General features: G+C 40.4%; 1 protein-coding gene across 6 annotated transcripts in view; it reads right to left on the bottom strand.

The window, feature by feature from the left end:
- Positions 1-25,116, bottom strand: part of ZZZ3 (zinc finger ZZ-type containing 3) — a 92,661-nt gene that overhangs the window by 30,728 nt on the left and 36,817 nt on the right. For all 6 annotated transcript variants that reach the window (XM_054037163.1, XM_054037164.1, XM_054037160.1 and 3 more), the window contains exon 2: positions 17,391-18,949. In XM_054037163.1, the coding sequence (XP_053893138.1) occupies positions 17,391-18,898 (1,508 nt within the window). In that variant the 5' untranslated portion in view covers positions 18,899-18,949. The remainder of the gene's footprint in view (positions 1-17,390; positions 18,950-25,116) is intronic.

Here is a 25,116-nt window from a genome sequence, read left to right as displayed (position 1 = left end):
TGACAACAAACCCCACGTGATTTAAACTAAACAGAGTTAAGGACACTTTAATTCTGCAAAAGCGCATTCACATAAGGATTTAATGCAGTTTAACTAATCTGCTTTAAATTCACACTTTTAGTTAATTTGAATTAAACTTTCCTGAGTGTCCCTATGTAGACAAACCTTTAGATTTAAAAATTATTGCACCTTGTATTGGGCACTTGACCAGTCCAAAACTAATTGGTCAATTGACTCGTCAAATATTGTCAAATAATATCAAAAATGGTTAAATACTTTAAAGTACTAATTTATTTGAATAGTAACAACAGTAACAAAAAAGAGTAAGACTTTATTATCTTTAATAGGCTTAGACTTGGATAGATACTTATGCCTAATTACAAAAAACAAGTTATTTAGATGAGTTATTAAACTCAGAAAAATGTGAAACAATTAAATAAAATCCTGAAAGACAGAAAGGAACTATGTAGGTTGCAGCCTACATCAGGCCATTCAGGCTGAAATATCTGACAATATTTGACCATGATCAAATAATAGGTGGTCAACTTACTGGCTTGCCAAGCCTACATGTAGGTTTGAAAAAAGTGACATCTGGTGGGAAAGAATGCTTGAATCCCACAACCAGGGACATTAAAAATCTACTGTTGGGTTGTTTGTGAAACTCATTGTGCAGTAGTTCTATAACTATCCACTTCATTTGATGAAGAATGCACTCTATTGTCCTCTGAAAGTCCTTATAATTCACTGTTGCTGCTAATTTTTAATATATAATGAAAAAAGAGACCAGGTGGATGAGGTAATATCTTTCACTAGAACAACTTATGTTGGTGAGAGAGAGAGAGAGAGAGAGAGACTGAGACTGTGTGGCTCGACAGCTTGTCTCTCTCACCAACAGAAGTTGGTCTAATAAAAGATATTACCTCACCCACCATGTCTCTCTAATATCCTTGTACTGACACGGCTACAACTACATCGAATACAACAATGAAAAAAAAAAACATTTAACATTTTGCTTTCCATCTTCAAGGTGCTGCACATATATTAATCTTCCCAAAAACCTATGAGGTAGGTAAATCCTGCTTTGTAAATAATGTCAGAGCTCCCCCCCAATTTGTCAGCTTGTCAATTCTCTCCAAAAATGTTCTTAAGTTTCTATCTTGACCCAGAACCAGAATATTTACTAGGTTACTAGTTTTAAGAGTTTATTTTCTTGCCGCCTGTCCATCATATTCATCAATAGGAAATTTAACAATATAACATCAGTGAAAGCATAATAAATCCCTCTCCGCAAGTACTTCCTGTTTAAAACTATATAATCTTCCCATATCTACACATCTCCCCTTTTACCCACACCTCTAGGCTGCCTGTTCACCACAAAGCTCACAGCAGTCTTTGCTTTGCTTCCTTTGTAAATTGTCACGTCCTGCTCCTCTGCTGCTGACCTAATGTCCCTCAAGCGTCACATACTGCCTCCACTCCATGTTACCAGAGGTAGACATGGCCTCCGTTTGCTGACTATTTCCAATTCCTCTTCAGCCTTCTTATAGCTCTTCTGAATGTTCCAATTATTCTCTAGTCTCTCCTGTTTACAAACAGCATCTGGTCTACCCCAACAGGCTTTACTCCTCCCTAATGCCACAGTCTGCTGTTCTTCACATAACATGGCATCTGCATCATCTTCTGTTCTTCAACACCAAAACTTCCACTCAAGGCAACCAAGTTCCTATATAATTCCTGTGACTAAGTGTTAGCTCTTCCACGGCTAAAATCTCTCACATGGAGAAGTACCGTTTCTCCAACATTTTTCCTCCTGCTTCTATGTGCAATAAGGAATAGGACTAAATCCTGATAATCTAACTGATTGTTTAAAATTCCCATACAACTGAATAATTCTAATAAAACTTTTATCCTCCCACAAATATCAGAGGAGCAACAAGCCAGGATGCTTCTCCCTTGCAATCAGGGGAAATAAAGCCAGGGAGGAAGTGAATCCAGGCAAGACCCCCCAGCCCTGATGGATATCAAAGTTTCAAAGAAATTCTGGCCTCTAAGCTATTCTACATATATGAAGATGCCTTAAAGAAAGGTATGTTACCTCCTACTACGAGGAAAGCCCTAATTACCGTACTACTAGTATACACACACACACACACACACACTCAAATAATGAGACTCAAATAATCTTCAGTAAGTGAATGCTTAATTATTTACCAGGACATTATCAAAATTGACAATGATTCAAAATTAATTAACCTAAGGTAAGAGAGACACCCAACTGTTTGGACTGAGGTTGCACAATGTAGAAATACTAATATGTCCAAAATGCTAAAAATGTATCTGACCTTCAAAAGTAGGGAAGCAACATTATTGAAATGTTATCTTAATAGCTGTATTGCTTAGCTGTGATCTATTATATATCTGTGGTGATTGTGGGCGCTTTATGTCAGCTTTCTATTCTGTCTGATTAGTCCTTCTGAACATAGTACTGAAACATAAAATGTTATGCTGTATTTAAATAATATTCCTAAAATTACAAACATCTAAAGCAGGGGTCGGCAACGTTTGGCACGCGGCTCGCCAGGGTAAGCACCCTAGCGAGCCGGGCCAGTTTATTTACCTGCTGACGCGGCAGGTTCAGCCGATCGCGGCCCCCACTCGCAGCGGTTTGCCGTCCCGGGCCAATGGGGGCGGCGGGAAGCGGCGCGGGATGTGCTGGCAGCGGCTTCCCGACGCCCCCATTGGCCCAGGATGGCGAACCGCGGCCAGTGGGGGCCACGATCGGCTGAACCTGCCACGCCAGCAGGTAATTAAACTGGCCCGGCCCGCTAGGGTGCTTACCCTAGCGAGCCGCGTGCCGAACGTTGCCGACCCCTGATCTAAAGTGAGTCCTCAAGCCAGAGTATATAACCAATTTGTGTGTAAACCAAAGGCATGCTCTGTTCCTCAAGGAATGTACTGCCTAAGTGTACGTCTACACAGCAAACAAACAAAAAAACCCACTTGGAAGCAAGTATTCAACCGACTTGGGCTTGCAAGGCTCACACTGCAGAGCTAAAAATAGCAGTGTAGAAGTTCTGGCTCTGAGACCCCCTGGCTGGGTTTCAGAACCTGGGCTCCAGCCCAAACGTCTATACTGCTATTTTTAATGCTGCAGTGTGAGCCTCAGTCAGTTGACCTGGGCTCCGAGTCTCACTGCCGCAGATTTTTTATTTTCCCCCCGCTCTGTGTAGAGGCACTCTGTAAGGACAGACAGAAGACACTAAGAAACCTAGAGGATAACTTACTCCTTTAAAAAAAAAAAAATAGATGGGAATAGTGATATGCATAATGACATGAGTTAGGATCTATAGGCCTCACAAAAGGTTGTTGGGAGGGATTTAAATTAAGAAAGTGGGAGACCTGGTGCACTGAAATACGAAGGTTATTCAGGCACATTTCTTCATGCTTAATTCTAGGGTGGGGGGGGGACGACATGTTCCATATTTCTAACCATTTTTAATATTTTAAAGCTGCTAAGACATACTGATAATTTCATTTACTCTTTTTGCACAGCATTTAGTGTCCAATTATTTTTCCAGTTTTCCATATGCATCAATAATGACATATAGTATAACTTGTTTCAGTACTGCCAACCCCAAAAGTTCAAAAATCCTGAGTTAGACCCCTTCAAAAATATCCCAAGATCTTCCCAAAAATGATGATGTTTTTTTAAATTATAGTGTGTATTTTAGTCTGTCTTTTGATTTTTGAACTCCCCACGCTCCATCCCCATGGTGAGAGTCAATTAGTGTTGCCAACTCTCCCAAATTTATTGGGAAAGGTGATTTTGGTCCCAGTGCAGATCTCACCCCTACATCTGCTCATCTCCTTGTTCAGCAATTAATGCTGCCCTCCCATCCCTCAAATCAATCTTGTTCCACAGCCCCCCATCAATTCTTAGCCTAAGTCTGCATCATCCTCACCTCCCACCCCACCTAACTTCTGTTCCTCCTGCAGCTCTAGGCGATCTTCACACACCCCCATACACATACCCTTTCCCAGGTCAGGGTGACCAGCTACAGTGGTTCCCCTCTCCCCCTTCCCAGGGCTGGTGTTGCAGAGAAGGAGGCAGGGAAGGGGAATGAGGGCTGCCCTGAGCTCAAAGGAGGGGAGGGTGGAGGAGGCCACTTTGAGCTGCTGGGGTCTCTCTGTTCCCTCCCCTCCTGTGAGAATGGTGTGGGTTCTGCCCTCTGACTGATTCCTGCAGCAACCCGGATTGGATGCTGTTCTCCAGGATGTGGGGAGGGAGGGAAAGGCAGCCAGTCAAAGTGGGTTTGCCCTAAACAAGGCTCAAATTCACCAGACCCAGCTGAAATACCACAGCTCTACAAAAAAAACCTGCAAGAGTTGGTAATGCTGTTGTTTAATTAGGGGTTTCTCCTAGGACATTTAAGTATTTTCACTAAGCAAAAAAGCAAGGGGGGCAGAATAGAGTACTTAAGCACATACTCTTGTTCTAAGAGTAATTACTTAGGTATTGTAATTACTCTTAGGTATTGTATTATGCTAATATTATAAAACTACAATCTATGTATACCGGACATGACTTGCAGTCATGAACAGTTTAATGAGTCCTGATGCAAGGGATCATCTATAAGGATAACCTTTAGACTAAATCTTGAGTAATCAGAAGGCGTAGTAAGATGCTATGGCAGAAAGATGAAGCTAAACAAATTCAAACTGGAAATAACCTACACATTTTAAATGAGGATAAATAACCAATGGTACAGCCTACCAAGGCATGTGGTAGATTTTTCATCACAAAGTCTTTAAATCAAAACAGGATGTCTTTCTAACAAGATATGCTGTATTAAAAAACACAGCTATTGAATTTGATGAGGGAAAGCTGGGTGAAATTCTATGGCCTGTGTTATGCTGCTCATACTAGATAATCATAATGGTCCTTTTCTGGCTCTAAAATCTATGAATAAAAGACTGAAAAATGTGTTGGCATTTTTCAAAACTACCATAGGATCCAGTTGATGTTTTCAATAAGAAATGTATACCAATAATTTAAAAAAAGCAAAATATGTTACATTGTATTAAGAAAGTAATGGAAAATAATACTGAAAATATACCACCACTATTAATTGGCCTTGAAAAATTCCACAGTCACTCAAGTTTTTGTTTTGTTTTTTCTGTGCTTTGGTGTGGAGGGATAAAATTCTCTTTTTATTACCATCAATCATACCGGTAAAAGGCAGGTAAGCAGATTTTGTCCTTAGGCTGGGAAATGTGTACAACAATTTAGCACAGCTGAATCATTATATAAATCAGTATTTTGTCCTCACCTTGAACTCTGTGTTTGCAGAATAAAAGAGTGAGGCCATGTCCACATTAGCGAACTTGCAGCTGTGCTGCTGTCTGATCATTCGTGTAGCTGCTCAATGCCGACAGGAGAACTTCTGCCGACAAAGCACTGTGCACACAAACGAACTTATGTCGCTCGTGGGGTGTTTTTTTCCACATCTCTGAGAGACAACTGTTTTGCTGACATAAGTGGTAATGGAGACATGGCCTGGGAGAAGACATAATAGTCAACTGAACTTTAACATTTCATTCATGATTTTATGTCTGTATCCTATTGCTAGTAACAACAAGAATTAACTTAATATTAGGGTATGATTTAAAAAAAAAAATCGAAATAGTTATACTGGTACAACCCCTATTATGGACACTTTTTTACCAGTATAAAGGTGCCTTTTCCAGCACAGCTGATTCCCCTTCCCATATGGGAACAGCTGTACTGCCATAAGGCACCTTTATACTGACATAACTATATATCCACACTAGGAACTTTGTATCCCTTTAACTATTCTCTGCACCTTGAAGTCTTTAAATCATGATTTGAGGACTTCAATGGCTCAGACACAGGTTTGATACAGGAGTGGATGGGTGAGATTCTGTAGCCTGCGTTGTGCAGGAGGTCAGACTAGATGATCATAATGGTCCCTTCTGACCTTGACGTCTATGATTCTATGATCCCAGTATACTTAATATGGCACAACTTTTGTGTGTAGACAAATCCTAAATACTTGGGGTTAAGAAGAAACTTTCCAGACACATTATTGCAAAATTGTACATTGTGTGTTTTCTTGCACCTTCTCTGAAGCATTTAATAGGTAGGTACCACTGTCAGAGACAACCTACCAAATTAGGCCATTTCAAAAACCAAAGGTGTATTTCATGGAGAAGTCTCATGTTTGTTTAGTAGAGTATCAGAATATTCTGTTCATGTTTTTTCTGAACTACAGACGCCCCTGTTCTACTTTAATTATAACTTTACAGTTTTGTAGCAGTTGCATTTCTTTTAATCTGATATTTCTGACACCTCCAAAGAGAGGCTGTAGGTCTAATCTTTTGTCACTTTCTAATTTAGATATTCTACAATAATTAATGTACTTGAAAACTGGTTAAGCATTTCCAAATCAGTAGGTGCCAAATGTTCTCTCTGTTTTCTTTCTTTTTAAAAATTTCTTTAAAATAAATTTGTTTTAGACTATTAATTAGGCTACACTGTAGTAAATATGTATGCATTTATATTTTTAGGAAGGTGATGAAACTAAGGACTTGAAAAAAATTACTTTGATATTTATTAGCCAAGGCCTAGTATACACTGCAGTTAGGTTGATGCAAGGCAGCTTACATTGACCTAACTCTGTAAGCTTTTACACCAAAGTGTCACTCCTGCCGATGTAACTCGCCCGCTACGCTGACTTAACTCCACCTCCATGAGAGGTGTAGCGATTAGGTTGATGTAGTTACGGCAACACAGCGTCAGTGTAGACACTATGTTATTTACATTGACTTTAGTGGCCTCCAGGAGGTGTCCCACAATGCCCCATCGTGACTACTCTGGTCACTGTTTTGAACTCCGCTGCCTGGTGGCCAGGTACACGGCCCTCCCCTTTTAAAGCTCCATGAATTTTTGAAATTCCATTTTCTGTTTGCTCGGAGTGGAGAGCTCACCTAGCAACTACCAGCTGACCATGCTGTCTCCACGCTGCCTGGCGTACACTAGGTGTTGGATCTCCTGACTCTGTGGGGAGAAGAGGCCGTGCAGGCACAGCTCCGATCTAGCCGCAGAAACGTTGATATCTACAAATAGATCACTCGGGGCATGGGGGAGAAGGGCTACCAGAGGGACCTGCAACAATACTGCATGAAAGCAAAGCAAAGGAGCTGCGGCAGCGTAACAGAAGGCAAGGGAAGCGAATAGTTGCTCTAGTGCAGAGGCACAGACATGCCAATTTTACAAAGAGCTGCATGCCATTCTCAGCAGAGACTCCATTCCCCCCCCCCCCCCCCAAAAAAAAGGCCCCGTGGATACTTCAGGGGAGCTGGAGTCACGGGTCCCTGGAACGAACATTGAGGTGGTGGTGTTGGATGAGGAAGAAGAGGAGGAGGGACAGGCAATCAGGGATCCAGTGGCAAAGTGAGCCAGGACCTCTTTTTGATTCCCAAGCAGTCGAGCCAGTCCCTACAATTCAGCACACGTGAGTCTGATGCAGGGGAAGAAATCTCTGGTAAGTATGCAGTTTGCTTTGATATTGCAGGGATATAGCTGTTCATTTACTCTTTTTTAATCATACTAGAAGAGGCAAGAAATAACCAATAGAGGTAGAGTTGCTATCTGCTTCTCATTTCCCATGTACACTTAGGCAGAGGGGGCACGGCAGAACAGTTTATGTGCACCGGGATGTCCCATGAATCCTCCATAGCGATCTCAAGGAAACTTTCCTGGAGGTAGTCTGAAATCTTCTGCTGAAGGTTTCTGGGGAGGGCTGCCTTATTTCTTCTGCTGCGGTAAGACACTTTCCCATGCCACTCAGCAATTACTTTAGCCGGCACCAATGCAGCACACAGGCTAGCAGTATAAGGTCAGGAGCTGTTCCCTTTCAGTGTCCATTAGCCTCAGGAGTGAGAAATTGGCTAAAACACCACCACCTGTGGAAAACGGTGCTAGGGGAAGAGTACAATCAGAGCCGCACATACACTGATCTGTGAAAGACACAAAGTTGGCGTATGTTTGTGAAATGAAATGACTGTTCTTTCCCCTGTATTTATAGTTTCATTCAGTTACAAACATGTCTGTTTGCAAGGGTTTGGAATAAAGGTCTGTGGAAACTTAATTCATCTTTATTAGTTCACAACATTTGCTGGTTGGGGCTGACATCATTCACGGATAACAACAATAGGTGCATGTGCATTTACTACACATAGAGCACCTATTACAAGGTTCATACCAGGGTGCAAAAAAACAATACCAGACAGAGCACATTAGAGCAACACACATTACTGTGGCTCACTATTAAAAGATTTCTTTCAACGTCTCCCTGAGCCACATAGCTCCCTGTTGAGCTCTTCTTATAGCCCTGGTATCTGGCTGCTCAACATCAGCAGACAGCCATTCCACTTCTGCCCTCCACCCCGGTGGAAACTTTTCCCCGTTTGCTTCACAGATACTATGAACCATACAGCAAGCAGCTATAATCATTGGGAGATTTTTTTCCACTGAGGTCTAATCTTGTGACTAGACAGCACTGGCAGCCTTTCAAACAGCCAAAGGCACATTCAACTGTCATTCTGCACCTGCTGAGCTTGTAGTTGAAGCACTCCTTGCTACTACTGAGGTTGCCGGTATAAAGCTTCATGACCCATGGGAGTAAGGGGTAGGCTGGGTCTCCCAGGATCACAACTGGCATTTCAACATCCCCTGCTTGCAGCTTTCTGAATAGGTCAGTGTTTTTAGAGATGCGTATGTCATGCACCTTCCCTGATCTTCCTGCGTTAATGTCAGTAAAACGTCCCCGGTGATCCACCAGCACTTCTAATACCATAGAAAAGTAGCCATTTCTGTTGCTGCACTCTATGGCAAGGTAATCCTGTGCCGAAATAGGGATGTGCGTGCCATCTATTGTTCACGACAATTCAGGAACTGCACTGCTGCCAAACCATCAACTACATAGGTGCTGACTCTATGGGTGCTCCAGAGTTGGAGCACCCACAGGAAAAAAAAATGGTGGGTTCTGAGCACCCACCATCAGCCCCCTATCAGCTCACACCACTCTCCTCAGTGCCACCCACCCACTGGCGAGCCCCATGGATCAGCACCTCACCCTCCCTCCCCACGCCTCCCACCTGCCATAATCAGCTGTCTCACGGCATGCAAGCAGGAGGCTGGGACGGACGGGGGTGGGGAGGGGGCAAGAGCGAGGACACAGCACACTTGTGGGAAGGGCGGAACTGGGCAGGAAGAGGCGGGACGGGGGTGGAGTGGGGGTGGGAAGAGGCGGGGCAGGGTGGAACCTTGGGGGATGGGGTGGAGTGGGGGCAGAGCCAGGGGCGAGCACCCCCCGGCACTTTAGAAAGTCAGCGCCTGTGATCTACTATGTTCTGCAAATTGCCCAGTCGCAGTCCTTTGTAGCAGGATGTGATTAATGGCCCTGAACACTTGCATCACAGCAGCTCCCATGGTGGATTCCCCAACTCCAAATTGATTCCTGCCAGATTGGTAGCAATCTGGCATGACAAGCTGCCACACAGTGATCACCACTTGCTTCTCCATTGTCAGTGCAGCTCTCCTTTTGGTGTCACTCTGCCGGAGGACTGGGCGAGCTCTGCACACACTTCAAGGAACGTGGCTTTGTGCATTCAAAAGTTCTTCAGTCACTGCTCGTCATCCAATACCGGCGTAACGATTCGATCATGTGAGTCAATGCTTGTTTCTTGGGTCCAGAATCGGCACTCCACCATCTGCAGTTGCTCCGTGAATGCCAACAACAACTTTGAATTGTTTCTATATCCTACAGTAAGCTAGCCTCCAAGGAATCCTCATGTTCCTCACGGCTCCTCTGGCAGCTCTGCAAATACAGCACGCGCTATGCTCGCAACACTCATCACAGTAGTCCATAGCTGTGCAGGAACCATGCTTCTCACATAGACGGTAGACATGTGGGTTTGCAGAGCTTTTGAAAAGAGGCACAAAACATTATGGGAAAGAGAAAAATGCATCATAGGACATTGAAACCATGTTCCCACTAACTCCTGTGCGACTCATTTGTCCCCATGAGGCATTTCAAATCCCTCCCAAAACACCCTGCGCTAGATGTGGCGAGTTACAAAATGGGATACCTACCCAAGGAACACTGCTCTCTGCATAGATGCAAGCGCTAATAGTGAGAACACGCACTGCCAACACAAGGAGCGTAGTGTGGACAGGCAAAAGCAATTTAATTACTGGGATGGCTGTACATTGATGTAACTTAGGTCAACTTAATTTTGTAATGTAGACTTGTCCCAAGACTAAGCAGATTAGCCAGGGTGAAAAATACAGATGCAGCCATGTCCCAAGGCAATAACTCCAGAAGTTTTAAAGGAATAAATCCAAACTTACTAACATCTCTTGCTTTAGTTTGTCCTTATTCCTAGCTTCACTACAGTCTCTCTTTGTGACTGCTATCTTCTCTTAAATTTAATTTTCTCTTTCTTCCACCAAAATCTCCTTCTCTCTTCCTCTCCCTCAACATCACACTTATCTTTCCTATCTTGTATCAATCCCTCCTTCTCTTCTATTCCCAGGCTCTCACACATGAACACTCTTCACACATTCCTAAACCCAACCCAGCACATAAGCACTTTAAAATTTTAACAGATGCCTAAGAGCCAGATAATTAAAGATATTAGACAAAGCCAACAGATGTGATGAGGGGACACCCACTTTTCAGCTGCCAAAGGAAAGGGAGGGTATAGGGAGTAATACAAGGACGTCATCCCTAAATCCTTGGTGGGTTCAGCTTTAAAATCAGCCTCTGGCTACTAAGTGTCTAATAATTTTGAAGTGTTCCCTTCCCCGTCTCCGCAAACCCACCATGTCTGCTGCAAGAAAAATGATCATGTGCATTCTGTTTCACACTGTTGCTCCTCTTTCATTTCAGGGCTCCGATCAAAATAATCGGCAGTCTCCACTTCTCTACCATTAGCTGTCTCATGGCTGCTGTGATTACAGTGTGTTTGTTTCTGTTTGTTCACCTTTATCACAGCATTCTGGCTATTGCGAGGGAGATGTTTCCACTACTGTACCCCCTCCCTTCAGATGCAAATTATCAAATCTCCTTCCCTAATAAGTAACTGCAGTGCCTAACCCTGTTCCTACTCAGAGATTTCCCAACTAGCAACAGAGCGAAATTGTCATTATTGTCAGAGTCTTGGGGACAGCAATGAAACTGGTTGATTTTACTCTGCTGCAGTTTGGCAAAGCTATGAATAGCTGGAAAGGAAGTGGAGCTGTTGTCCATCCACATTGGTTTAGACTCCACTCACATTTGAAGGTTATTCTTGCAAATTTTTTCTCTCTTTTTATAGGAAAGCTTCAACTCTGTAGAAGTTGCCAGCACTCACCCCGAGAAGCTTTTTACTAGCTATGTGTTATTCACCGAAGCCATTTTTCAAGTCCTGTGGAGGGTTAGTTTATTATTTATTAATTTAATATTTAATGTAATATTCTATTTACTGATACCTATTGTTTTCTCAAGCTTGTATCTCTTATAAATGTGACACTAATGGAAGCTGCTGAGAAATTATACTAAAAATTTTGAAATTGTGTAAGTTTGGGGTTAGTTGTAAAAAATAGCAGAACTACACTAAAACTTAACTAATCACGTTTTATTAGTATAATGTTGTTTAGTAACAAAAAATTATTTGTATTACTAAACTGTAGTTCATCTCAAACTCATACAAAGTTTCTTATACAGCTCCTTTATGCTTCCACTTTATGGAAGCACTAATAGTGATTCCACAGTTAAAGTTCAGATTTTCATTTGAAGCAGGGATTAAGCCACTTTGTTATGTATGAAAAATACAGCCAGACCTCACCAAAATTACAACACGTGCTTGAGCACAGAATGAATTTTCTGAATTGACAAGTAAACCCATTAAGTGTCTTATGAGTTAAAATAAACTAAAAAAGGGTAATTTAAGAAATTTATCACCCTTTGTCAGACCATCTGTCCCAAGTGATATTAACAGAAAACCACAGACCCTTCTCAAAAGTTAAAACTCACTCCAATCATATGCATAAGCTACATTTGGAGATTCTTTTTAAGGATTAATGGTAATTTATTCTCATTATCCTTCAAAAGTGAAAATTTCTTCTTCAGCGGCGACTGTCAAATAATATTCTTCTACAGAGAATATCAAGAAGGATTGACCTGTTTCAAAGTATTTGCCATCGCCTATTGTTCTCAGTGTCAGTGAGGGTACAAGGCTGCTATTAGCAAAAAAAATGGCGTCTTTCAAAATGACCACCACCCCCATTGTTCCAAGTAAGAGTAATGTTAAGTTTCCCTAAGGAAAGATGGTGTGCCCCATGAAGAAAGGAATAATGAAAAAAATTAACGTGTCTATAAAAATCAGTATAATCTAAACTGGAACTACACACTATTAGGCACAACTCATAACTGCATGGTGTCACTTCAAGGTGGAATTAAAGGTATTTTGATGCCTTATCTGAGCATTACCAAATCTTAACATGTTTAGATTTATTTTAAATTTAACCTTAACTCTGAATTCTCTGGTTTTTAATCTGTGAATATATTAATGAAAACTAATTACATTTTTAAAATGCAAAGATTAGAACAGTTTGTCATGAAATCATTACAGATTTATAATTCAAATGGGTTCTGTGTAAGAGGGTCTTGAAATAACTGGTAAGGCAAAATACGTGTGCACGCGTGCATATGTCATAGGAGCTCACAACATGCTAGAAGTTAAAATATCTAGGTCTGACCCTGCAATTCTTTGTCCACAGGTGGACTCTTGTATCTGTACAAAGCCCACTGGCTTCAATTCGGGTTCCACACTGACAAAGCAATCCATTACAGACAACAAACAGGGATTTTAGAAATATAATTAAATATTTTACACCCTGTCTTTTCTTTTGTTTTAAACTCCTATATGAATATGTCATTTTTAAACTATGAAATATAATAAATGTATGCAGAAACATATAAGGAAGCACTTGTCTATTGGAAAAATATAGGTCCCTGTATCCTGTAATCTAGTTGCCATATACAGGTCCTTGCGCTCAAACAGAACCCCACTGACTTCAATGGGATTCCATGCAAGTGTAAGTGTCCCCCTGAAAAACTGATTTCAGATTTCAGGATTCAGGCCATAGCTGTATAGCAATACATAAATGTATTATGAACTCACTCAAATTTGGCCCAGGGACTATCCAATCTCTCAAAAGAAAGTTCTGAGCATATACTTCCAGCTCCCTTCCCTATAGTCCCTGTAATGCAAAGCATTTCAAGACAAACATAGGAAGGTAATGTAAGTGGAGAGAAGCAGGCAAAAACAAAATAATAATAATAATAATAAAATAAAAAAAGAGACTGAGAATGAAGGAAAAATGAAAAGCAGGACAAAGGGAGACACATACTTAAAATAATAAGCCTGAATTGAGAAGACAGAGAATTTAGGGCAAGTAATTTAATGGGAATGATGAAAGTTAACAAGGAGACAGCAAGGGGATATATTAGCAAGTATTAAGACATAAGACGATGACTAAATAAGACTTTTGAAAACAGAGTGTTAAAATGTAAAAATTCTGTACTGGAAAAATATAAACACTCTTTAAATTACATACAGAATGGATTTTTTTCAGAGAGACACTTGTAAGAGCAGAAATTGTACAAAAGAAAACCAAAATCAAAAACTGAACTAACAATATATACATGAAACATAAAGGAAAAAAAACCCCAACATTTTACAATTATATAAACTCTTAGATCAGCCTGTTGTTATTTATTTGTACTGCTGTACAACTACTGTTTATAGTTTTCTGAATCACTCTTTGAAGGAAGGACTGTCATTTACTATAAGACTGTACAGCACTTACCATGACCTGGATGAGAGAGTTTTACCCAATATAAATATTAAATAATAATATTCCACTATCCTCCCACTTTTGTGGTATTTATTTTCCTACAGTATTTTCATATTTCCTTAGAAGTTTTCACATAAAAATGTTTTATGGACACTTAAATTAAAACATCATAATTTCACATAAAAAGGCTACAATACATATGTTATTACCTTGTTTTTCCGGGAAATAAGTCTTAAGGGGTTTTGTTGGCCTTTTTAGCATAGTCTAACAGTTTCATATTTCAATTTAGGACTGTAATTGTTAGAATTTTACAAATGAAGTTATTGTATTTACACCTCTACCCCGATATAACGCTACCCGATATAACATGAATTCTGATATAATTCGTTATTATCATGACAATCCATGATAATATTGCATAAAACAATAAAGCCATTCTCAAACATCGTGAAACTTAGATTTATGAACTGTACAGTTAAGGTCTATGAGAACACTAGGGACAGAGACTGGGCAAGTTTTACAGATGATACATTGTTTTAAGGCAGTGGCCCCCAAACTTTTAAGGGTCGCACCCCCCTGACTTCTGTCCACACACACACACACACACACACACACACAGCCCACACCACAAGAACTGGAAGTGGGGCTGTGGCTTGGGGGGGGGGGAGGTGAGGAGAGGAGGGTATAAGAGGGCTGAGGCCTCAGCAGTGGGCGGGGCGGGGGCTAGGACCAGAGCTGGGAGCAGAGCCAAGGCCGGGGACCACAATTGGGGCAGAGGCTGGGTGCGAGGCCGGGAGCCTGATGGGGGGTGGTTGCCAGAGCAGAGCTGGGAGAGGAATGGGGCTGGGTGGCGCTCCCTCCCCACCCCGTGGGAGATGGCCTAGGGTACAGGTGGGTATCAAAAAACACTGATTTCTCTTTGCTAATCTATGGAGTGATTTAAGTGTCATCTTTTGAGTGGCTGCCTGGATTGACTTGTAAGAAAGAATGAAAAGACGAACAAAGAGCAAAACTCACCCACAAAGAAAAGACAAGACATGTCTAATCATGAATTGCTGTAAGATAGAGAGAGCTTATGCTCTTTGTAGAGCTACTAAACATAAGACCACCATACTCTGCAAAGCCAAAATGACACTGAACTAACAGCATTTGCCTGCTATAATGGAAACTCTTTAAACAGGACTACATTAGTGTGAACTAGGGACTTTTAAGTTCACGCACGACTTCCACACAGGGAAGTTACAGCACAGCACTTCGGTGCACACTGCTATTCACACCCCCGTAGTCCAAACTGCAGGTCAGTGTAGACTTGCCCATTCTTTTTAAGACGGAAGAACGTAGATTAAATAAATAGTATTTCAGTAGAACTGTGCTTTCCACCTGGAAAGTGGGCACAGTCCTTTCCTGATTTATACCACGATTTATAAAAGACTGCAAAAGTCTCCCTTTCTTGCTATAACTACTGATGGAATGTTCCACATTTCAGAAACTGTAATATTTGCTTAAAATTCTGCATCTAGATCATTACCTCTTAACAATCACCAGTGACTATCAGCCTATAAATATATGTCAAGTATCAGGGGGTAGCTGTGTTTGTCTGTATCTACCAAAACAACAAGGTGTCATCAGACTCCTTGTTGTTCCTATAAATATATGTAATTTCAAAACCATTCCAAGCTGCTGTCACAAGCAGCCCACCAAGCTCAACAATAACTAGTTAAATTTAAAGGGCAATTGTGCACATACAGATGTTAACATACTGGTCCAGGTTTTCAGGTGGCCTCAAACTAACCTCTAAACTGTATAGGAATATCTGTTTACACCCATTTGCACATACTACTAGAGAAATTAAATGCACTATTATCTTGTGTTTACATCCACATGTGGATTTCACCTACAATAATGTGGGTTTTGTGTATGCTTAATTTTGGAAGAGCAAAATCCAAGGTCACATCTGAAAATTTGCCCCACTGTTGCATTCTATACTTAATAATCAGAAATTACAGAGCTGAGAGAAAAACTGTCCTCGCACTGACATAAATTAAAATAGATCACCTTGTTTAAAATAAAAACAACAAAAACTAAAAAAGAGAAAGTGATCGAGTTTCCTTTTCATCTGACCTTTATATACATTTAATTTTATACAATATGCAATGTCTGTCAACGGGAAAGCAGCAAAAAAAATACTTGGATTGAGAAAGTGCACTAGTGTATATACATTATCATTTTTAATGATAATTTATGCAAACCTCACAGCTGAACTACTGTATACTTTAATTGGCAGCTCTCTCTAATCAAAGCAATTTACTTATATCCAATACTGAAGAAATTTCATTATAAAAATAATGTAACTCCAAAAGCCATAATAACACAAACTTCTGCAGGATTAGAGACAATCATCTGTGTCTTGTGCCTCATAATGCCCCAGGGGTGCCATTATCTCTGGAAACCACAGCTTCTGTCAAGTCTTATAGCTAGCAATAATTTTGTTTGTCTATTCGTATGAAGCAAAGCTCATCTGCACTTAATATTTTTGGTATTTCAATACTCAGAAGAAAATTTAGACAATATACTAAATAGCAAGAAAACAAAAACCAAACAATTTTTAAAAAGGTCTTGAAATTGTTGCGTGGTATAAAGTTGTGGTCTGATCTGTCATTTTAAGGCAAATTCTTTCCATATAAACTATATTTATATAAAAATCAGTGCCTTTTCTTTACAAGGACTTTCATCACATTACATATTTGTGACTACCTCAGTTTTACTAATAGCTATTCAGATAATAAACAAATTATGTTTATACTTGCTCAGGGTAATTAGAATATCAATCTATACTTTTTGTGCTAAAATAATGTCACCATAGATGAAAACATGATGCAATGACAACATTGGTGTAAGTTTTCAAATTGTTCCATTGGAAATTAGCAACATGACAAGTTAATTGACATGAAAAAAAAAAAGCTAAATCTCTTCCACAATGCTTGGAAAATGGATGCCATAGCAACTTGTTTATATACTCTGCTATGTATAGTAGTATCACCATTTAATAAACCTGTATGTACTGTAACTATTAGACAGGATGATAAATAATCAAAATGTTTCTAGTTAAATTAAAGGCTGTAATATTTTAGTTTGGTTTCTGCAAGTTCCCTGGGGGGGAAAAACAACAGAAGTGAGTTTCAAAAACAATTTCTTGCTGGAAACTTAAATTATTAGAACTGTATAAACCACATTGCTGTACCACACTGCATATTACATAGATGAAAGGTTACTTTTTGAGAGGATATGGGAAATGACGGTTGAGGTTAAAGTACTTATGAAAACAAATAATAGCTAAACAATTAAGAAATCAAAGTACTTAAATTATTGTGAAATTACTTAAAGATATATGGATAACTTTTGAAAATTAGATTTTTGGCTAAGGAACAAAAGCAGAATTCATGGTTACCATAGTTACACATACTCTTTGTTGTGTTTCAATGCCACATGATCTGATTCAAAGTAATACACATCAGGCTCTTCCTCATCATCTTCTGCAGTGTGCAGGTTGGCACTCTCTTTGGCAGATGATATATATCCAGCAATGAGCCGAGCCTCAGAGGGTGGCTTACTTAGTCCATCACTCCCATAATCTCCAGAGTCACAACCTCTCACTTTTTCACTCTGCATAATTTCTTTAGCGTTTATGGGAGATCCACAGATATTATTAGTACTTGCAGCTATATTCTTTTCAGTGAGACTAAGATTATTTTCCTCAACCTGCCCATTTTCTCTACAAGGCGAGTTATTTTTAGTGGGGCTACCTTTGGCAGGGGCAGCCCTTCGCGGTGAAGTTCTCAATGTATATCTGTGTTCTTGAAGTTCTGACATAGATGTAATTTGAGCTGAAACACATTCCAGCACAGAAGATGGTGGTTCAGGTTCACCTGAGATTGATGTACTATCATGATCGGCGTTCAGGTTGCTGTTGGTGTTTTCAGCACACTGTTCCTTTGAGGCACTGCTATCTCCCACCACATCTACCTCCTCCTCAGAATCCCTTAAGAAAGATGACTGGATTTCAGAAAAGAATCCTGTAGCTGGCTCATTTGCCTGATCAACAGGTTCCGCAGGCAAGCAGTCACTTATTTTGTGGTCCTCTAACTTTACCTGTTCAGGTGAATTTGTGCAAGGCACATAATGGTCTATAACACAGTCCTCCTTGCTGCTATTAAGCAACAATGAAGAATGGGCAAATGAATTCCCATTTTCTGCTACTGTTTTCTCCTTGGGCATACAGGAACCAGCACTGTTCTGTTTAGTGTTCCCACCAGGCTGACAATCATCACAGTTTAGGGCATCTGACTCTCTCTCATCAACCCCATTGACAGCCTGATAGCCCGTGAGCTCTTCAACTATTGCAGAATTATTAAACCCTTCAGCACAGACATTCACCTTTTTAATTTCCCTTTTGTCACAATCATCCAGTATAAGACATCGACAAGCTCGTTTAGTCCCTGCAGAGACTGCATCATTGTCCGATATGGAACTCTTACACTCCAATGATTCCTTTTCTGCTTTAGTAGGCAAATCTTCTACTGAACTGTTTGCTACTTCTGAACGTAAGCAACGTTTAATGCGTTTTAAAACTGGTGATGCAGATTCTGCCTGTCTTTTCTCACAATTTTCCACAATTTGTTTCTCAACATTATCTTTTTCAGAAGTAGACAGTCCTCTCTTTCTAGGGCTCACCCATGATTCCCGAGCATTTTGCTGTTTCAAATCAGTAGTTCTTCCACTATTACTTCCCTTTTGAGTTTGCACAGACTCTGGTCTCTTCTTTGGTGATCTTGATCGTACTTGAGAATGAGGAGATAATTCTTCTGGATGAGCGATACTACGGTTTCTTAAGGTTCGACCACAAAAGTTTTCATCCAAACCATTTAACCCCACTGTTGATCTTGTAACACGAGTAGATCGAGAAGCAGCCATACTATGGCAAGTCCCTAAAGTATGTTCATCATGATCCACTCATTGGGAAACCTTCAAAAAAATGTAAACAAAACAATGAGAAAAAAGTAACATTCAAAAACATCTGCATTCATAAAAATTATGTTAATGTTCTTAAGGATATATTCTACATTGTGACAAAGGTACTAATGTGAAAATTACATATGTTTATGAAACATAATATTTCTTCCCTCTGTTTCAACAAATAAGGACTTTTACAGAGATGTATATTGTCCCCAAGAAATAGAATAGTTTACTTACTATTTCTATTTATTCTCTCTCTAGGACAGGTATCAAGAGTATCATTAAAGTCTGAATATAAAATATAACTGGAACACTTCAGTATTACTAAAATGCACTTACTATATTGTACGAAAAATCATTTTGTACAGGCATGATTATTAAATGTCTGTACTCACACAACAAGAAATATCAAACCTCATCCTTAAAATTCCATATTCATCAATAGCAATATACATTAATTATAATCACATAGCAAGATGAAACATTAATACAATATCTTGCTAACTGAATCTGTTGCCTTCATAAATCAAAGAAATTGATAAGTAACATTATTTTCATTTGCACTTCTAATTTGACAGATGATCAAAAGATGTTACTCCTGTCAAACCACTAACAGTAGAAATGGGTCCAAAACAAAACATCATATTTAAAATTTGCAGTTTGAACCTATTCCTATAATGATGGACTGGATCATTTTCTATCTCTAATTTTGAGAAAATCTAGTTTCAGATCTAGATTTCAAACCCCTGTGTATGGATCTGAGATGTTAGTGTGACACAATAGGACTCTCTAAGTTTGGTCCAATCCATGAAATCTTAAATCCCAGCCTTATCTTCTTGCATTCCTCGTATTATTGCAACACTGGGCATTAGTATTGGAGCAATATTACATCAAAAATGATGAACAGACTTTTTTTTTTGTTGCATAAATTTAACTGAATATTTTTTCTTTTCCACCTGTCAGAATTCCAACAAACCATTCAACTGACATATATGATGCACATATATGATGAGGCCTGAAAGCTATTTTAAAATAGATAAATAAATAAATAAAAATCAGGCCACCTACGTTTTTGATAAAGGCATGAATTGACAAATGGAAGGGAACTACTTCAACAAGTTTTTTTTTTTTTTTCAGCAAGAAGGAAAAAGAATGACAGTGTCACCTCTCAGAAAGTTTATATATATATATATATGTGTATATATATATGGATAAGTAGGGTAAAGTCTTTTAGCAGAAAACATTGGGGGTGTGGCATTTGTATCAATCAGGGCAAGATAATATTCTTCTAGAACAGTTTGATTCTGACTGACAATGACAGCAACTAATGAAACTGCCAGTTTACATGTGCTTATATTAAAATTGCTATTTCAAATACACTTAAAAATTCCTAGTTACATTATGCTACTAGCATAATAGCCAAGTATTACTTGGTATACATTATGACCATGAAACTACGAATGATTTACAAAAAACCAAACAATGAAAAATGTTACTATTTATTAAGGTTAATAAAAAGCACAGGGAGTCTAAAGTAATTGTTTGCTATTATTAGATGCAGGTGAATGCATCCTAGATATTTTCATACACTCGTGGATGAGTAAGTAAACTTATCTTTACAGTAAAATGACAGTGAATTAACAAGACAATTGTTAAGAGAGTATTTAAATGAAATACATTTGAATAGGTTAGTTAAAGATTATGTAGAAAATAAGTTCAGAGTCCTGACAAATTAATTTCTCAAAATATGAGACTATTCTACTGTATTAACTAAGCCAAATCAAGGTCCCTCCTTTTCTTGTACATTCATCCTAAATTATGTGGTGAGGGTCCCTGTTTTATGCACCACAGCAGTACAGACATGAGGCAACACTGACTGATTGCAAAGACATTTGATAAAGACTACAACTTTTAAATTGGGAGAGTGGGTGACAGATGGTGGTTAAAGGGCCTGAAGCAAAGCCTTGTGGGGAGCAGGGCAGGCTTGCAGGAGGCAGCATTCATAACTCCTAAGCAGCGCTCCACTCTTGATGCACTGTAGGTGAAAGCCATAGGATGGCAGCCATATGCTTCTGTATCTTTCTCCATGCTCCCCAAAAGATAGTGCACTAGCACTTTCTGAACCTCATGTTGCTGTATTTCCCATTTCTCTGTCGGGCTACACAATTTCTCTCTCCTGGAGATCCTAAAATCACAAGCAGATAAGCTGAGGAACAGAAAATTACAGAAAAAATTCATTTGTGCTGATCTGCACAATAAACAGATTTAAGTGACATCTTAGCAAAAAGGTAAATTATATGACATTTACATGGCTGCATAACCACATATTACATGATGCCCTGGCTATACTGAAAGAAACCAAATTCAAACACTAATGCAATAGGTTAGAACGGGGTGGGCAAACTTTTTGGCCCGAGGGCCACATTGGGGTTGCAAAACTGTATGGAGGGCTGGAAAGGGAAGGCTGTGCCTCCCCAAACAGCCTGGCCCCTGCCTCCTATTCGACCCCTCCCACTTCTCACCCCCTGACTGCCCCCCCCAGAACCTCCGACCTATCCAACCCCTCTGCTCCTTGTCCCCTAACTGCCCCCTCCCAGGACCCCCTAACTGCCCCTGGGATCCTACCTCCTATCCAACCCCCCCGGCTCCCTGTCCCCCGGGACCCCTGCTGTCCCCCCTTATCCAACCTCCCAGCCCCGGCCCCCTTACTATGCTGCTCAGAGCAGCATGTCTGGCCGCCGCGCCGCCCGGCTGGAGCCAGACATGCTGCCGCGCTGCCCTGCAGGAGCGTGCAATCCCACCGCCCAGAGCACTGCCCGCGCAGCGGCGTAGGGGGGACAGCAGGGGAGGGACCAGGGGCTAGGCTCCCCGGCCGGAAGCTCAAGGACTGGGAAGGACGGTCTCGCAGACCGGATGTGGCCCGCGGGCCATGGTTTGCCCACCTTTGGGTTAGAACCAAATCAACAACATATAAGTCACATGGGATGTCATCCCAATTTATCTCATTATTTTAACTTTTTCTGACAAAGTCTTACGTAAAAACAGGTGATGAAAACACAGGTTTCTATATTTAGTCACCTGGAGGGATCCTAAATACAAGATAAAATGATTTGACCCCATTGCAGCCATAATTATGAATACACACAAGCAGTTAGACATGGTTTATGCCCATTAAGAGAAAATAACACAGTAATAACCACTGAAAGTAGAACTGATTCGGTCATCAATTCTCAAGGATCTTTGCTCTTCTACAAATATTTAAAGAAACACACTTGCCCATGATCCCAATGTGGCTGGTACTATATAAGAGTTAGAATATCTGACCCAAGCATTGGCAATGGTAGCAAGCAGCAAAATATAGTATGATGCTGTACTTAGAAAACAGCAGCACCTCTCCCAACAATTTAATCACTCCTTACCCTTGGTTGTTTCTTAATGGTATATCTACCCTGTAATTAGACATTTGTGCCTGGCCCATGCCAGCTGACTCAGGCTCATGTGGCTTGGGCTGTGGGGCTGTTTAATTGCAGTATAGATGTTCCGGCAGGGGCTGCAGCCCAAGCTCTGGGAACCTCCCACCTCACAGGTTCCTGGAGCCCAGGCTCCATCCTGAGTGTCTACACTGCAATTAAACAGCCCCTTAGCCCAAGCCCCATGAGCCTCAATCAGCTGGCATGGGCAGCCATAGGTTTTTAATTGCAATGTAGACATACACTTAAGTGCAAGTGGCCAGCTCTCAGCACTGCATCCCATAGCCACTTCTCAGCTATGCTCAGCAAAAGGTTCCATCTGAAACTAAGAGGCAGTTGGCACTGAGCATGATCCTGAGCTCCATTCAGGTGAAGAGAAAGAGAAATCAGCAATGAGAGGGGAAAGGAGAGAAGAACAGCTATGGGGGTAAAGGAGAGAAACAGGGGGAGCACTAAGCCAAAAGAGGAAATGTAAGAAAAATGTTTTCAAATTGGGTTAGGCCTGTACAGGCTGCAGTAGAATTTTAGTGGATTCTAGTGAATTTTGGACAAGGCTGTGCCATGTGGCGCATGATACCTAAATTACTCAGCTGAATAAATTTTGTGGCAAAATGGATATTATGTAGCAATGTTAACAATTGCCAATTTTTTACAATATATACAGCACCCGAAGTCAGTACAGTGATTTACACAGAAATGAGACACAGTATATGTCCCAAAGAGCTTACAATTTAAAATCATTGGCAATGTTCAGTTTGACTGAAATCATTCTAAAAATGAACTACTAAATGAAGACAATTGCAGAAGGAAGACTTTAGACTGGATGACTAGCTGAAGTCACTCATTAGCATGAGGGACAGAAGGTGCTGAATGAGAGCAGGAAAAGGGATGCCATCTGGGGATCTTTACCTGGGCAGGCATAAAACTCCATTCTTACAGAGTTTAGGAGCCCTGCGGAGCAACTGTCTGCCTACTGCACTGTGTCTAAACTATGAAGGGATTTCATGTAGCACAACAGAGAAAAATAGTTAACATGTGGAACTTCTAGATCTCCCCAAAATTGAGCTCTATTCCTGAGCAGCTTTGGCACCCTTTATGGCAGTTAGCTGTCTCCTCCCAGAGTCCTTCCACTGATCCATCTTTCTGCCTCTACCTCAGTGTATGGAAGAGCAGTTTGCTTACCATCTGGATGAGCTGGGTAAAATAACTTTTACCTCACTGCCTCCCATTCTGTTCTGTTAAAGGCAGTAGTGAAGATGCAAGAAATCCACTGAATTCCCTCTTATGCGGAACACACAGAAAGACCATAGACATGGAGAAAAAAAAGGCAAAATGGTGGCAAAAAAGCTGAGGAGCTGGTAAATGGCAGGAAAAGAACAGTTACCATAGTAACTGTGGTTCTTTAACATACATTTCCTGCAGGGCTCCACACACAGTGATGTACATTCCCATCACATATAAGCTCAATCTAGAAGCTAAATCCAGGGAGCAATATGAAGATATGGCTGGAACGCCACATAGCAGCCTTGCATATCTCAAGAACAGCCATTGAGGCAGCTGTAGGTATTCAAATCCCTGCTAGTTCATAGCAAGCGAATATGCATAGTCTAATCCACTTCAAAAATATCTGGGTGGAACCTGACTGAATTTTAGGATTACCCTTGTGCTTATCATAATACAAATTATGTAGGTGATTTATAGAAAAATTTAATTCTGTTTAGAAAGCCATTTAAGTGCCTCCTTCACCTCTAAATAATGCAGACTCACCTCCCATGGTGACTGGTACTTAGAGGAAAAAATGGTAGACAATAATTGTTTGAGGGAGAAATCAGAGATCACCACAGATAAAATACCACCTAAGGCACATCCTATTCTATACAGAGGTTCAGCCATTGGTATCAAGATTTCAGACTCTCTTAGCTGATGTAGTCTTTAGTGAGAGATGATGCAGGGAATATTCTGACACAATGAACCAATCTGAGAACACATTTACATCCCTAAAATAAAAGTAGCTCCTGAACAGGAAAGAAACCCATGCATCAATTTTTTTCAAAATAAAGTGGTCACTGTAGGATAAGAGAAAATAGTAGAGTCCTGTACCAGTGGGCAAAGGGACAAAATCACAACCAGATGCATTTTATGGAGCTGCAGGGAGAGACCAGTTTCTCTGAGAAGAAGCAGGTGGTTCAGAAAAAAGAGAATGGAAAACTGGAGAACATAAGAACTATTTTGTCTTACTCAGAAGGAAACAACTTCATCCTCTAGAAGTCTCCACAATATAGGTCTCCTACTTTCTGGCAGATAATTCTGGATTTTTGAGCACTCTAGTCTATATAATTTGGTCATTCAGCTGGTATCCATACTAAGACACCTCAGACTGGGATGTTGAAATTGGCCTTGCTTATAGCACAGGAAATCTGATCCATTGGACAGAGACCCTGACTAATCTACTGGCAGACCCAGCAGATTGGAGAACCAAAACTAACCAAACCAAGCTGAGGTTATAAGCAGCTCCTTGATCTTGTTCCATAAGATCTTCTACTGATCCAAGAGAATGAGTGGAATCGGAGGAAAAAATATATGGGAACGCCTGGCTCTAGCCTAACTGAAATACGTCTATACAGATACTGAACTTCTCCAAATCTTGAAGCAGAAAGTTGCACTTAGTATTGTGCTCCATGGCAAACAGATCCACTTGATCTCAGA

The sequence above is a fragment of the Malaclemys terrapin genome, chromosome 8 (assembly GCF_027887155.1).
Source record: "Malaclemys terrapin pileata isolate rMalTer1 chromosome 8, rMalTer1.hap1, whole genome shotgun sequence".
NCBI classification, from domain to species: Eukaryota; Metazoa; Chordata; order Testudines; family Emydidae; genus Malaclemys; species Malaclemys terrapin.
The sequence above is the reverse complement of the archived record's forward strand: the minus strand, read 5'-3'. Positions and strand labels throughout refer to the sequence as shown.